Source organism: Mus caroli, unplaced genomic scaffold (assembly GCF_978045245.1).
Source record: "Mus caroli unplaced genomic scaffold, Mus_caroli_1 scaffold_11, whole genome shotgun sequence".
NCBI lineage: Eukaryota > Metazoa > Chordata > Mammalia > Rodentia > Muridae > Mus > Mus caroli.
The window spans coordinates 54,559,345-54,572,858 of NW_028227266.1; the positions used below are offsets into that span (position 1 = coordinate 54,559,345).

Below are 13,514 nucleotides of genomic sequence, written 5' to 3' on the forward strand. Positions count from 1 at the left end.
CTCGTGGTTTGTTAAGGAAAGAATTGTATGAGAGATAAAAATGGGATTTTTAGTTGGGATGTTCAAGTCAGGCAATGAAGGAACACCTTGGTTTCTCCTTACTGCTTATGGGACAATAGGAAAGGGGAAAGGAGATGCAGGCTATGTGGTCTGCTCATAGTGTAAAAGGCATGGATGTTTAATCTTTTGTTTTGAGACAAGATCTCTCGTAGCCTACTAGGCAGGCCTCTGACTCTATGAAGCTGGGTTGAGGATGGCTTGAACTCCTGATTCTCCTGCCTCTGCCACTGCAGTGCTAGTACTACAGGTGTGAACCACTGCACCAGGCTCGAAAACTTGTTATTTACAGGACACTAAGAGTGTGTGCTAGACAGCCATTCGATCAAGAGGTCTCAGCAGAAGGCAGATGAGGACAAGGCCATATAAGTGGAGAGAGCCGGTTTGGGTGTAGTTTTGTCCAAAGCAGATGCAGAGTAGAAGGGCGTGGAAAGACTCCAGGGTATTCTGAATTCTACTGGCCTGGCCCTTGGAGCTCTTTGGCTGCTCATGTGCATTATTCATTAAGGAAAAGGAAGAAAGCCATGGAGGTGATAAAGAGATCAAGACTACTGCTGGAGGGATGGCTCAGAGGTTAGCAGCACTTGCATCAGCCAGCTTACAACCATCTGTAACTCTCCAGTTCCAGGGAATTCAGTGTCTTCTTCTGGCTTCTGCAGGCACTCACACACATGGACTGCACACAAACTCATGTGGGGGCGTGAACATGCCACATATATATTACAAAAAAAAACTTAAAAAAAACAATATTGTTCTTCTTAATAAGGGACCAGTGGATAGGGCTGTTTCCTTTTAGGTGTCAACAAATGATTAGCCTGTTTCTCTAGATTTAGAGAGTTAAGGGGAAAATAAATTGTGTGTCAGGGTAGAGAGCCTTTTTGAGGCACTATATGAGCAACAGAGTATCAAATGAGAGCATCTTTATGAGTTACGGGTAGCTGAGACTTGCTAGATTTGGATTTTGGTACCCAGCTCTCCTTTCTCTCTTGCCTCTGATTTCTCATATTTCAGGATGGAATGTTTAGCCTATGCCTGTGCACAACTGTATTTGGAAAGCAAATAAGTTGTCTAGCTTTACCCAGATAACAGATAGCAACGCTGCAGTAAGTACCTTAAGTTTCATTCATACCTCATTTAGAGAACATGTAGATGAGGCTTTAAATAAGGGCTTTGGAGTTGATCCTTGGGAGTAAGACTTTTAAGGCAGTTGGGCTGAATTTGCCTGTGATAGAGACATGAGAGGGAGGGACTGAAGATAGAATCCTATGGACTGAATTGTGTCTCCTCATTTAGATGCTGAAACTCTGAAGTGCAATGAGGGCTTATCTGAAGATACAGCTCACAAAGAGAGAGATACTTAGGTAAGTCATATAGTTGGGGCCTGCATACAATAGGACCGGTGTCTTTCTAAGAAAAGAGACCCATCTTAGTGACGCTCATCACATGTGAGGACTCAGAGAGACTAGTCCTTACCAAAAAATAACCAACTTACAACTCTGACTTTGGACTTCTCAGCTTCTAGAAACATAAGAAAATCAATTTCTATTGTTGGACCAGTGGTTTCAATTGGCAGTCAGGTGCTTGTCCAGCACACACAAGACCCTAAGTTCAATTCCCAGCAACACACACACACACACACACACACAAACCTATTTAAGCCACCTAATTAATCTAGAATATTCTGTTATGGCAGCCTGAAAAACCTGACACAAAGTAACTATTTCAATAGCTTACCACTGCAGTGAACGTGGAGTAGGTAGATCCTTTCCCTTTCAAGTGGACTTGCGTTGCAATATTTTAAGAGAGAAGCCCTACTAGGCTACTCTAAATTCACTAATATGGGAAGGGATATTTTAAGAAGACAAACAGTAAAGAGGTTGTTGGGGCCAACCACTGGTTTCATTTGTTCGTCTTTGCAAATGCAGGGGTCTCAGAGTTCTTAGACTTTATCACTTTAAGACTGTAAATCCATTAGGCACTTCTGGAAATGCCCAGAAAGTCTTCAAAGAGACATTTATATTCAGCATTTAGTGTAAAGCCCCCTTTCCAAACCTGCCAACAACTACCAGTATATAATCACTTGCCACCTGCTCTTTTGAGATTGCTTTTGTATTATTACAAGCAAAGAAATCAATACTACACCATTGATTTAGGAAAGAGACAAGACTGTGTGGCAATAATACATAAAGTTAGTCAAGCCCCACTTCTCAATTGTTTTGAAAGAACAGATAGTTTTATGCCCCTTTCTGAAATAGGTACTCATTCTGCATTGGTGATCTTGTAGCAATAAAGACCCAAGATAGATAAGGTACTATAACCCCAATTGATATAACAGCTCTTGAGAGCTACACAGAATCTCAAAATGCCTTTTTATACTCAACAGTAATATATTAACTTGAGTCCATATCTTCTCTCTACAGTTTATCCCTTGGCTTAATTTTAAAAGTGTGGGCTGCAGCAGCAGGTCAGGACAGTGAAAGGTGGAGGTGGGGAAACTGCAGATGTAAGCCAGCTGAAGAGCTGGTCTAAACACTATGTCTTGATAGCACAGTAAGGCCAATTGTTTACCTTACCCATTCATTCATTTACTAAGAAACCATCTGGTCTTTGTAAGCTAAATGGACAGGTAAAAGTCATTTAGATATGTTAATTGGTTTTGAACCAGTGAATAGAATCAGTGAAAGCAGGCTGTGGGAACGAGAGCATTATACTGAGCCAGTGCTCTGAGCACCTTTCACTTGACTTCTCTCTTTGGTCACCACCGTAGTCCCATAAAATACATGGCTTACCACTTAAACATCTAAAGAAAAGGAAACCATCTAGGAGACCCAAAGACTTTAACTCTCTCTAACTTTTGTGAAGTACGGAAGAAGCCAAAGGCAGCTCACTTACCAAACAGCCCCAAAGACAGCTGTTGGTACCCACAAAACTACTAGATGGTAAAGTCAGGATCAGAAGGCAAGTCTTTGGGAGTTCATAGCACACACCAAAGCTATTCCTCTTATAGGACCTGTTGTTGACTGTTGCAGTGAGTATAACTGGACAAGAATCCTCAATGTCTCAAGTAGCCTGGGTATCTCAAAGTAGTGGGCTGTCTGGAATGGTTGACATGTGTTTAAAAAAGCAATACACAACACGGCAAAGTATAGGCTGCATAGTCAGAAATATCTGAGGTGTGTGTGTGTGTGTGTGTGTGTTTGAGAGAGGGGGTGGGGAGCACTCATGAGCAAGAGCCCATATGCTCCTTCCACTCTTCCACTCTCTGGGTCCCAGGGACTGAAGTCATCAGACTCAGTCGTCAGGCCTGTAGCAAGCAAGCATCTTTGCTCAGTGGGCCATGTTGCTGGCCTGATATAGTAAATCCTAGCTCTACTCCTCGCTGTGTGACCTCAAGCGAGTTAGTTACCTCACTGAGCAAAACCTTCCTCAGGTGTCAAATGGGAAAAAAAAGGCCCTTATGAGCATGACGCGAACATTGAGTATGAATTTCCTTCTCTATAAAAATGTTTCCCAGGAAGCATACAAGCTACAGAGGAGGGGTAAGCAAGGATCTTTTACTTGGTAGAGAATAAAGACAGAAACATGGCATGAAGGGACATCACAGGCTTCGGTATTTTGCAAACTGCCAAGGCTCATTTCTTCTAGGAAGACTCTGAGTTAAAGTCTGTGATAGTTCATAGTTCATTCTCAATGTGAAGGGATTTATAAATATCACAGAAAAATGCTCTGGGCATGACTATGAGGCTGTTGGTGGGAAGGTTTAAAAGCCTAGGAAAAACCCACCCTGAATGCAGGCAGCAGGGTCCTATAGGCTAGGGCCCTGGACTGAAAACGGGGAGAAAGTTATCTGAGCATCAACACTCCCTCTCTGCTTGCTGACTGAGAAGCAATGTGACCAGCCAACCCTGCTATGCTTTCCCCACTGTGACAGACTGTATCCCACCCTACCGGGAGCCAAAACTAACCCTCCATCCATGAAGTTGATTCTTGTCAGGTATTTGATCTCAGTCCTTCCAGACTGCCACAGAATGTTAGCTTTCCTATATTTCCTTAGTGTCTATTTTTCCCTTCAGTAATAAACCTGCTTATTAGACCACCTGCTAATATAGGATGCTCACTCCCTTTCACACAGTGGAGGAGAGAAAGTGGGAAGGAAGAATGGATCTGTCATTCCATTACATAATTACAATTATGTAATGGAATGACAAGGTGCTGACTAAGATTAAGGTAAGGCTAGGCACTCACGAGAAAAAGGCTGGCAGATCTCTATGAGTTTGAGGCCAGCCTGGTAGATATAGTGAGTTCAAGGCCAGACAAAGCTACATGGTGAGATCCTGTCTCAAAAAGAAAGAAGGAAATATTAAGGAGAGATTTTCAGTATTTTCCTACCTTGACTGCATAGTTACTGAGTGGATCTTTTGCATACGAGGCAGTGTAGTAAACCGCATCTCCGGCTTCACAGCACGGTTTGTCGCTGGTTAGCCTGAAGTCTGACCAGCTGTCTACTCCAAAGCGGAGTTGGTCTTTCTGCCCAGCCATGAAGAGGTCTTCACATTTAACTGCCAGTCTCTTCAAGGCATCTGTATGAAGGCTTCGGAGTTTACCCACCACTTCCTCCCGATTGTCAAGTCCTCGATAAAGTGCTTGTCTCTGTGGCTTCTGGATGCTTCGAGTCTGTCTACAGGAGAGACCACGTCGACTGGAGAGTGACTCCATACTGTTGGAAAATCTGTCCTTAACACTGAGAGTGGCTAGGCTGGAGATACTGTTTGCTGCTGAAGGAACAGGTCTCTCCTTATGCAAAGGTCTCTCCAAGGATTCATAAGACTCAACGTCTAGTCCCTTGAGTTCATAGCTAATAGAAGACCCAGCACTGCTGGCATCCCAGTTGGGATCAATATCGTAGGTGGGATTAGCCATGACGCAAAGGCTGCTTTCCATGGCTTTCTGAAGGTCTTTGGAGATGGGCTCAGTATTGGCTCGTATCATTTTCTTTGGCAGTGGGGGTGGTGTGGGTTGGGAAGCATTCAGTCCTTCTTGGTCTGTCTTCTCTCCAAAGGCAATGGCATCATCCACCGCTCCCTTGGGATGCCGTGGATGCTTGGGAGGTATCATAGCTGCTCGAGATTGTCCTGCATTGTTTTTAAAGAAAGAAGAAGAGAATGAATCAAATGTGTCAACCTCATTTCATAATTTAAACAAGTAGGAATGCGTGACACAGGCATGGGGAATCTAACAATCGTCAGTGCTTTCACTGAAATGAAATGTGAAGCCAAGGAACAAACGCCTGAACATTGAAGGTATGAATCCAAAGCTCAACTGGAGTAACAAAGATGAATTATGTCTCAGCATTTCTCTCTCAGGGTTTAGGTGGTGAGCTTTGTTTTCAAAAGGAATCCAGATTCTACAGTCCTGTCTCCAATAATATTGTTAGCTGTCACCACACCACAGAAATAGAAAGGAGAGACACTAGAAACATCTGCATGTGACAATAGAGATGACAGTACTTGTGGATCAAGAAAATACCTGGGAGTCCTAATGAAAACAGAATTGAAACTAGCAATGAGAACACTGCACAAAGCCTGACAAAATATTCTTCTGTTTTTTGTAGTATCATTCCAATTTTACATTGTATATAGCACCTGACACTACATATATGCACATATAATTTATGGATCTAATGGTTATGTTTAGAGGGCAAAACACACAAGAGTTCAATGTTGTTTCTTACATAATGGAGAGAAGACATTATTTTCTAAAGATAGAAATATGTCATCAAAGTTCTACAAGAGTACTAATATTAGCCATGTTTTTAAAATGAGGCCTTTAATCGAGAGATAGAGGAAGAACATAATGTCTGGTTATAGATTGTGCTATGTTGTGGTCCTAACCCCTGGTATCTTATGAATACGTCCTCATTTAGAAACCGAGTCTTTGCTCATATGATAAAGTTGAGGTTAGAAAACGTTCCAATCAAAAGTGGCTGGTATCCTAATAAGAAGAAAACGCAGTGTGAAGACAAATAAGGAGACCACTATGTGGTGACAGGGGCAGAGACAGAAATGATTTAACTGTAAACCAGGAATGCTGAAGATGGATGGCCATCATTAAATACCAGGCAGAGGCAAGAACAGATTCTACTCAGTGTCTTAAAAGAAGCATGGTTTTGTGGGCAGAAGTTTCAGTTCAGTCCCTAGACTTCATAATTGCCAAAGATTAAGTTTCTGCTGTATTCAGCAACCCATTTAAGGTGCTTCATTACAACAATCCTAGGAAATAAATACATTTTCCCACTTATAACCATACAGAGTTCAGGTAAATGGATGGTGTGAGGGTTAATATTATCAACCTGATATTATCTAGAACCACCTAGGAGACCTTTGGCTATAGCTGTGAATGTCTGTATGAGGCTAACTGGGGTGGGGAGAGCCACTCCAAATGTGAGCAGCACCATACCTTGGGCTGTGATCCTGAACTGAATAGAAGAAAAGCAAGTGAGCTGAACACCAGCATTCATCTCTCCCTCCTGGCTGCAGATGCAAGCTGCCTCATATGTCTACTGCCATGACTTCCCTACCAAGATAGACTGTCCTCTTAGTCTGTGAGCCAAAACAAAGCTGTCCTCCATGATCTGCACTGTCACAGCAATGAGGAAAGTCACAGATATAGATGCTTCTGAGGATGCTAATGCATGCTGGCTTGTTTTGCTAAAGCCATATCCTTGAAGAAATATCAACGGTGAGAATGAATGTAAACTGTGATGATAATTAATTCTACTTCTTATATATAGTACTTTGATTAAGAATACCTAGGAGTTTAAAATAAACTTCTATCACATATATACAGCAAACTGAAGGATCTCCTCTCTCCATTAACAACACATACCAGTGTTTTTATATGGAAGTTTAAACACAATCAAAAACATACAGAGAGAATGCATGGCAGTGGGGGGAGGGAGAGAATAAAGGAAAGAATATATAGTTCTAAAAGAGCAAGGATTTTTAAGACTTTCTGGCTAGGATGTGGCTTTAGTGCACTGCTTGCCCAGCATGCGCCAGCCCTTGGGTTTAACCTTTATTAGCAAACAACTAACTATCAGCTAATTAACTAACTAAGTAGCTAGCTAGCTAACTAACTAACTTCTCATGAAGAAAAACTCAGGGCTAGATAGAAACACTGATGAATGCTACCAAATGCTTAATATTAATTAAACCAAAGTATTATTACCAATCCTTTGAAGTTCTTCCAAAAAGTTCAAGGGAAAAGTTTGAATTTTGTAGAAGCAATGTTACCTAGACAACCAAACCAAAGACATCCAAAAAACTAGAGACTAATGTTACTTATGAATATAAGTGAAAAAACCATAAGACATTAAGCAATAGTACCTAGCAACACTTTAAACATCACAAACACAATAATATACCATAACAAACTGGGTTTAACCAAAGAATGCATGGTTGGCTTAACACCTTGTAATTAACCAGTATGTTACACTAACAAAATAAAGAAAAAAAGGAATCTTATATGATCTTTTCAAAATTGTAGAACGATAATCTGATAAAATCTAATGCCTTCCCATGACAACGCTCAACAAATTGGGACAGAAGGGAACATCCTCAGCTTCTTTTGTTTGTTCCCTTGGGTTTGTTTGTTTTTTTGAGAGAGAGGGTTTCTCTATGTAGCATTAGCTGTCCTGGAACTCACTCTGTAGAGATCCACTCACAGAGTGGCCTCAAACTCAGAGAGATCCACCTGCCTCCCAAGTACTGGAATTAAAAGCATGCACCATCATTTCCTGGTCTGATAGCTTCTATGTCAAACCAAGAGCTAATATCATGGTTGGTGACAAGAGACTAGATGATTCCTTCTTAATGTCAGTAGCACAAGGACTTTTGTTATTGCCATATTTATTCTATATTATACTCAAGCATTAGCCATGGAAATAGTAACAAATAAAAACATCCAGGTTAGAAAGAAGCAAACCTATTCTATGTATAAATATAATCTTGTATTTTGAAAAGCAAGAGGAACCATATGAATATCTATCAGAAATCATATGCCAGGGCTGGGACTCTAGTTGAGATGGTAGAGCACTTGCCTAGCATGCAAAGTGCCTTGGGTTCAATTCCCAGCACATGACTAAACTGAATGAGGTCAAAGCTATCTTCAGCTACACTAAGTCTGAGGCCAGTGTGAACTGTATGAGAACCTGTCACTAACAATCAAAAAGAAGAAACGAATACACCAGCTTAGTGAGACTGCAAGAAAATAATCAGTATACAATAATGAATTGTAATGACTAATCTAAAACTGACATTAAGAAAATAACCCTATTTGCAACAGAGACTAAAGTATTAAGGGATAAATTTAATTAAGCAAGAGTTGCATGTTGAAAACTATAAAACATCGTTGAAAGAAATTAAAAAGTAGCAGGATAAATGGAAATTAGTCATGTTATTAAAAATCAGTCACATTATTAAAGTGACTAATTTTATGCAGTCTACTTAAACTCATGGATCAGAGACTTTAATATTGTTAAGATGGAAATATTCCCCAAACTGACCTACAGATTGAATGTAATCCTCATCAAAATCTCAGTTGGAGTTTTTGAAGAATTGATGTGGGGACCCTAAAATTCATGTGGAAACATAAGCGGCTTAAGAGTGGCCAAAAATAGTTTAGCTCATTACAAAATTATAGTAATCAAGATGGTGTGGTACCTTGTAGGTGAATGCAATCGGCTTGCAAGGTCAGGAAGAAACCTTTACATTAAGGGTCAACTATATTGACAAAGCTTGTCCAGATAACTCAGTGGAGACAGAACTGACGGGGCTGTGAAAGCGAATACACATATGCCGAAAACACAAAACCTAAGTTGGAGCCCTATCTCACACTATACACAAAGATAAACCAAAATGCACAAAAGATGTCAATGTAAGAGATAAAACTATAAAACTCTGCATTATTCAGTGCTGGGGATCAAACCCAGGGCTTTAAGCATGCTCTACCACTGAGCTATAGCCTCACTCCAGAAATGTGACAGAGCACAGAAATAAATGGTCGTGTCCTTGAGTTGGGCAATGGTTAGTTCTAACACCCAGTGTAAAATGACAAAACCAACCAGTGTGCTATAAGTGAAAGTAAAAATAAAACCTTGTACCCTTAAAAAGAACATCTTTAAGAAAGCAAAAAGAATATTTCAGACATGGTCACACATCCCTGTGAATCTGGTACTCTGGAGGCTGAGAATAGCTTTGCTACATAGTAAGACCTTGGATAGACACCAGAAGGGAGAAAAGAGGGGGAGGGAGGAAGGAAGGGCGGAAAGAGAGATGAAAAGGAAAACAAGAGAGGGAAGAAAAAAAATACACATTGCATATTTGGTAAGAAGCCTGCAATTAGACTATATAAATAACTCTTTAAAAAGAGCAAGAAATTCACAGACATTTCTCCAAAGATAATATATGTATGACCAATACATATACGAAAGGTGCTCAACACCACTACTCATTAGACAATGACATAAAACCACAATACTTCATGTCTATTAGGATCATTATAACAAGAATAAAACAACAGTAATAATATCCGTAGGCAACTGGTGAGGATGTGGAGAAATCTGGATGATCATACATTACAAGTAGGAATCTAAGATAGAAGAGCTACTTTAGAAAGCAGCCTGAGAGTTTCTCAAAGAGTAAAACACAGTCACGTCATCAGCCAGCATATGCACTCCTACAGAGATATCCAATGGAAAGAAAACATATGTCTCTCCAGAAACCAGGACACATGCTTAGACTGTATTATTCATAACAGCTCCAAAGTGGAAACAGCACAAATGTTTATCACCTAATGAATGGTACACAAGATGTGGTCTAGCCACACAACTGAATCTAGTTTCTCACTTGTCTCATCTCGGGTTATTTGTTCCCTGCTGTATTACAAATCGAGGGTCTCATACATGCTAGGATACTCTGAGTTATAACTGCTGAGTTATATCCCTGACCTTCCCTGCTCACATTCAAACACCGCCTCTGGGAGTGTTTCCCCCCACCCAAACTGACTGCTTCTTCCTTTAGAACGAAGATATGCCTTGTGTATGTTCTTCTCTAAGCATATATAAAATACTGCTCTTGGGTCACCATCTGAATTTCATACTGGGTTGCTCCCTGATGGCAGGGGCTGTGTCCTATTTTTATACATGAGACTAAGCAAGAATCTGGCTGGGAATTAGTGGCTAGGTATGTAGAAAGACAGATGTAGATAGAAAACATGACCCAGTTTTTATCCAGGTCCTAGAAAAGGACTTATGGGCTGCCATTTTCTAACCATTTCTCCAAATAAGGAAAACCAGAATTACTTGTGGCTGTGAGTAGCACTGTGAGTTCCAGAAGAGCCTTTATTGTTCTTCCTAAAAGTTATCTGAGAACCAGGGAAGTAAGGCAGGTGGAAGAGGGCTGAGGGCGCAGTCTGCCCTCTCTACTTTCAGAATAAAGTTCAGACTTTGTACAAGCTGGTCAAGGTTCTTTGTCTTATCTACCACTATTCCTTAGTGACGCTTCAACATGAATTACTCCTGTCATTCTATCTTAGAACTAGAGTCACAGATGTCTGTAAACTGCCATGTGTGCTGGGAACCAAACCTGGGTTCTCTGAGAGAGAAACAAATGCTCTTAACTGTTGAGTCCTCTCTTCTCCCTTCTCTCTCTCTCTCTCTCTCTCTCTCTCTCCACCCCCCCCCATTTACTTTTAATTAGTGTGTGCACATGAGTGTAGTGCCTGCAGAGCTCAGAGACATCAAATGCCCCTTGGAGCAGGAATTTCAGGTGGTTGTGAGTCACTTGATGTGGGTGCTGGGAACTGAACTCAGGTCCTCTGCAAAAGCAATACGTATGTTTAACCACCATTCCAATGCACGCACTTTTGTATTTTTGTCTTAGTGAGGGTATATTCTGTCTTTGGCCCAGTCCAACCCTTCTCTGATATCCTCTGCTCTTCACTTCACAATGGAAGCCACCACTTCTTTCTGTGTTCTCTTAGCTCTCTTACTTTTTTATAGTGTGCCCAATTTTTAAAAAAAATACATCCTTCCAGAATCTCGTGTGCTACCAGACAAGCAGCATGTGTACAGTAAATGTCTGCTGAACTGAAGGGCAGAAAACCAATAGAACTGGTTGTTATTCCAAATGGAAAGAGACAGCCCAAGTAGCAAGCTATAAAAATAACTACGTGACCCCTCTCCTCCAATAGCAGTTGGGCTCTCATGGGAGCCATGGGCATCTCACAAGAGAATCAGAAACTTGTTCTAAATGAAGCCAGGAGCACACCACAGTCTCTGCAAGTAGGTCAAGCTATCTTCTAGATCTCAAAGTGCTTTGTGTTTTTGTGCTTTATTTTCTCCAAAAAGAGATAGGGGGACGACATCACAAATTCTGATCATTTGGGTCAATGTCCTAAAAGTCTGGTATCTTAGCTGCTTTTATTTTAAACTTTTAATCCAGCACATTCTTCTTGAAGTCTCTGGGATCCAGACGCCAAAGCTCAGTTTTCAGCAGCAGATAGAACACCACATACTCCACATTTTTGTGGCATACCAGCTTTGTAAATGGAAAGGAAAGGGGGGAAAAGAGATTGATTCTAAATCTTGCCCTGCTATAAGCTAAAACAGCCCCCTGGCAATGTTTGGCTTGAACCAAACTCAAGCCTTACTGTCTTCTCCAGCTCTGCATTCTAGCTGTAATCTCTCTCCACTTACACATGCCTTTAGATCAGCAGACGAAGACAGCCCTGTGTCACGTCACCTTCCCCAAGCAAATAATGAAAACTCAACGGGAAGGGGAAAATGTAATGAGACTAATTCCAAGGGTGTTTAAAACTCACTGGGAATGAAAATGATTGACAGACAGCTCTTACAACTTACAAGGTTGGTATGAATACACAAGAAATAAGGTATTTGTAAAATAAATATTTTAAAAGATGATTGCACACTGAAAAACTTAAAATAGTAATTACATCATTATAAGTGATGGAAATACTAAAGGCACATTAAGAACAAATCATAATAAGTGTTTGCTTGAGATCTGGTAGCATTAAAGTCATAGGGCCCTAAATAATGACATATTTAAACAGGAGCTGTCCTTTGATCACAGATCGCGCCTTAGTGACAAGACAGGGAGGCATGGCTTCCTGACCAAGCTCACTGCCTCCGGCCAATCCACACAGAGCTCTCAGAATGAGCTTTAGCCCTGAGTATGCCTCTCCTAAAGTCTTCAGTGCTCTCCAGTTTTCTGTCAGTAAAAGATGCGGTGTTTCGCCCTAGATTCCTCTAGAAAGAAGCTTTCACTAACCTTTCAGAACAGAGAAATTATCACAGGGACTCGAAGGACAGTAGCCTCATGTCTTTCTCTCCAAAAGCTCAGGCTATGCTAGTGTTCCCAGCTCCCTACCTGGAACTGCAGCCATTTGGTATTAAACAACGGTTTTGCTGAATTGAGGTATTATAGCTCCGATTAACAGACCATATCTTCCTATTTAAAGTACGGTTTCACGTCTCATAACTAATCTACATCCCTGTCTCAAAGAGTGGAAGAGAAAGGCATTCAGAGACATCCATGTCCAAACACGGAAACACGCACGGCACTTTATATAGATGTTAGACACCACCACTGTTAACCAGCTTTGTCACAGGAATAGGGCCTCTCATTGGCTGGGCCAGCACTCTGTTCCCAGCAGCAGGCTTCTGAAGCTTAGGAGGGAAGGACCTGCCAAGCGTTCTGTTCTTACTGTGCTGTGGGGCGGGGCGGGTGGGGGGGGGAGCACAGTGAAATAGAAGCAACAACTGGCAAGCCATGGGGTACAACTTCCTGTCAAATAATAAAGCTGGCTGGCTTCCAGAGACCACTTGCATGGGTCCTCAAATAGAACACTTTTAAAGAATGCCAGTGGTGTAGCAGCTGACAGGTCCAATGTCTGCACAGTCTTGTTACAGAAACCCTCCGCAAAGCCACAGATCACTTATTTAGGGGTAAGTTATCTATGCAATTTGAATACTGTACTGTAGTAACTAATTCTCAGATATAAAACCTATTTTAAAATATGAATGCAACTAACTTAGGAGCAAAAATTCATTTCTTTTAATAGAAATAATTGCAATTATAGGAGGTATAACAAATGCTCAAACAAATGTTCAAAACTGTCAACTTCAGCTTTTTTTTTTAAAGTTCCAGATAATCCTAACTGCAAGTCTTCCTAAAATATTTTATTGTGTTTATTATTTATTTATTTTGTGTGTATGTGCTTATGTATGCATGTCTTGTACACCCATGCGCACAGGTTTGGGGCCCAGGAGACAACTTTGGAGAGCTGGTTCTCTTCATCTACCATGTGGGTTCCAGGGATTTGACGAAGATTTGTCTGGCCTGGTGGCAAGTGCCTTTCTCTGCTGAGTCATCTTGACA

At 41.0% G+C, this 13,514-nt stretch overlaps 1 protein-coding gene across 4 annotated transcripts in view; it reads right to left on the minus strand.

The window, feature by feature from the left end:
- The window catches only part of Peak1 (pseudopodium enriched atypical kinase 1), a 219,129-nt gene that overhangs the window by 21,079 nt on the left and 184,536 nt on the right, over positions 1–13,514 (minus strand). For all 4 annotated transcript variants that reach the window (XM_021173067.3, XM_085844652.1, XM_085844653.1 and 1 more), the window contains one exon: positions 4,447–5,189. In XM_021173067.3, the coding sequence (XP_021028726.1) occupies positions 4,447–5,189 (743 nt within the window). The remainder of the gene's footprint in view (positions 1–4,446; positions 5,190–13,514) is intronic.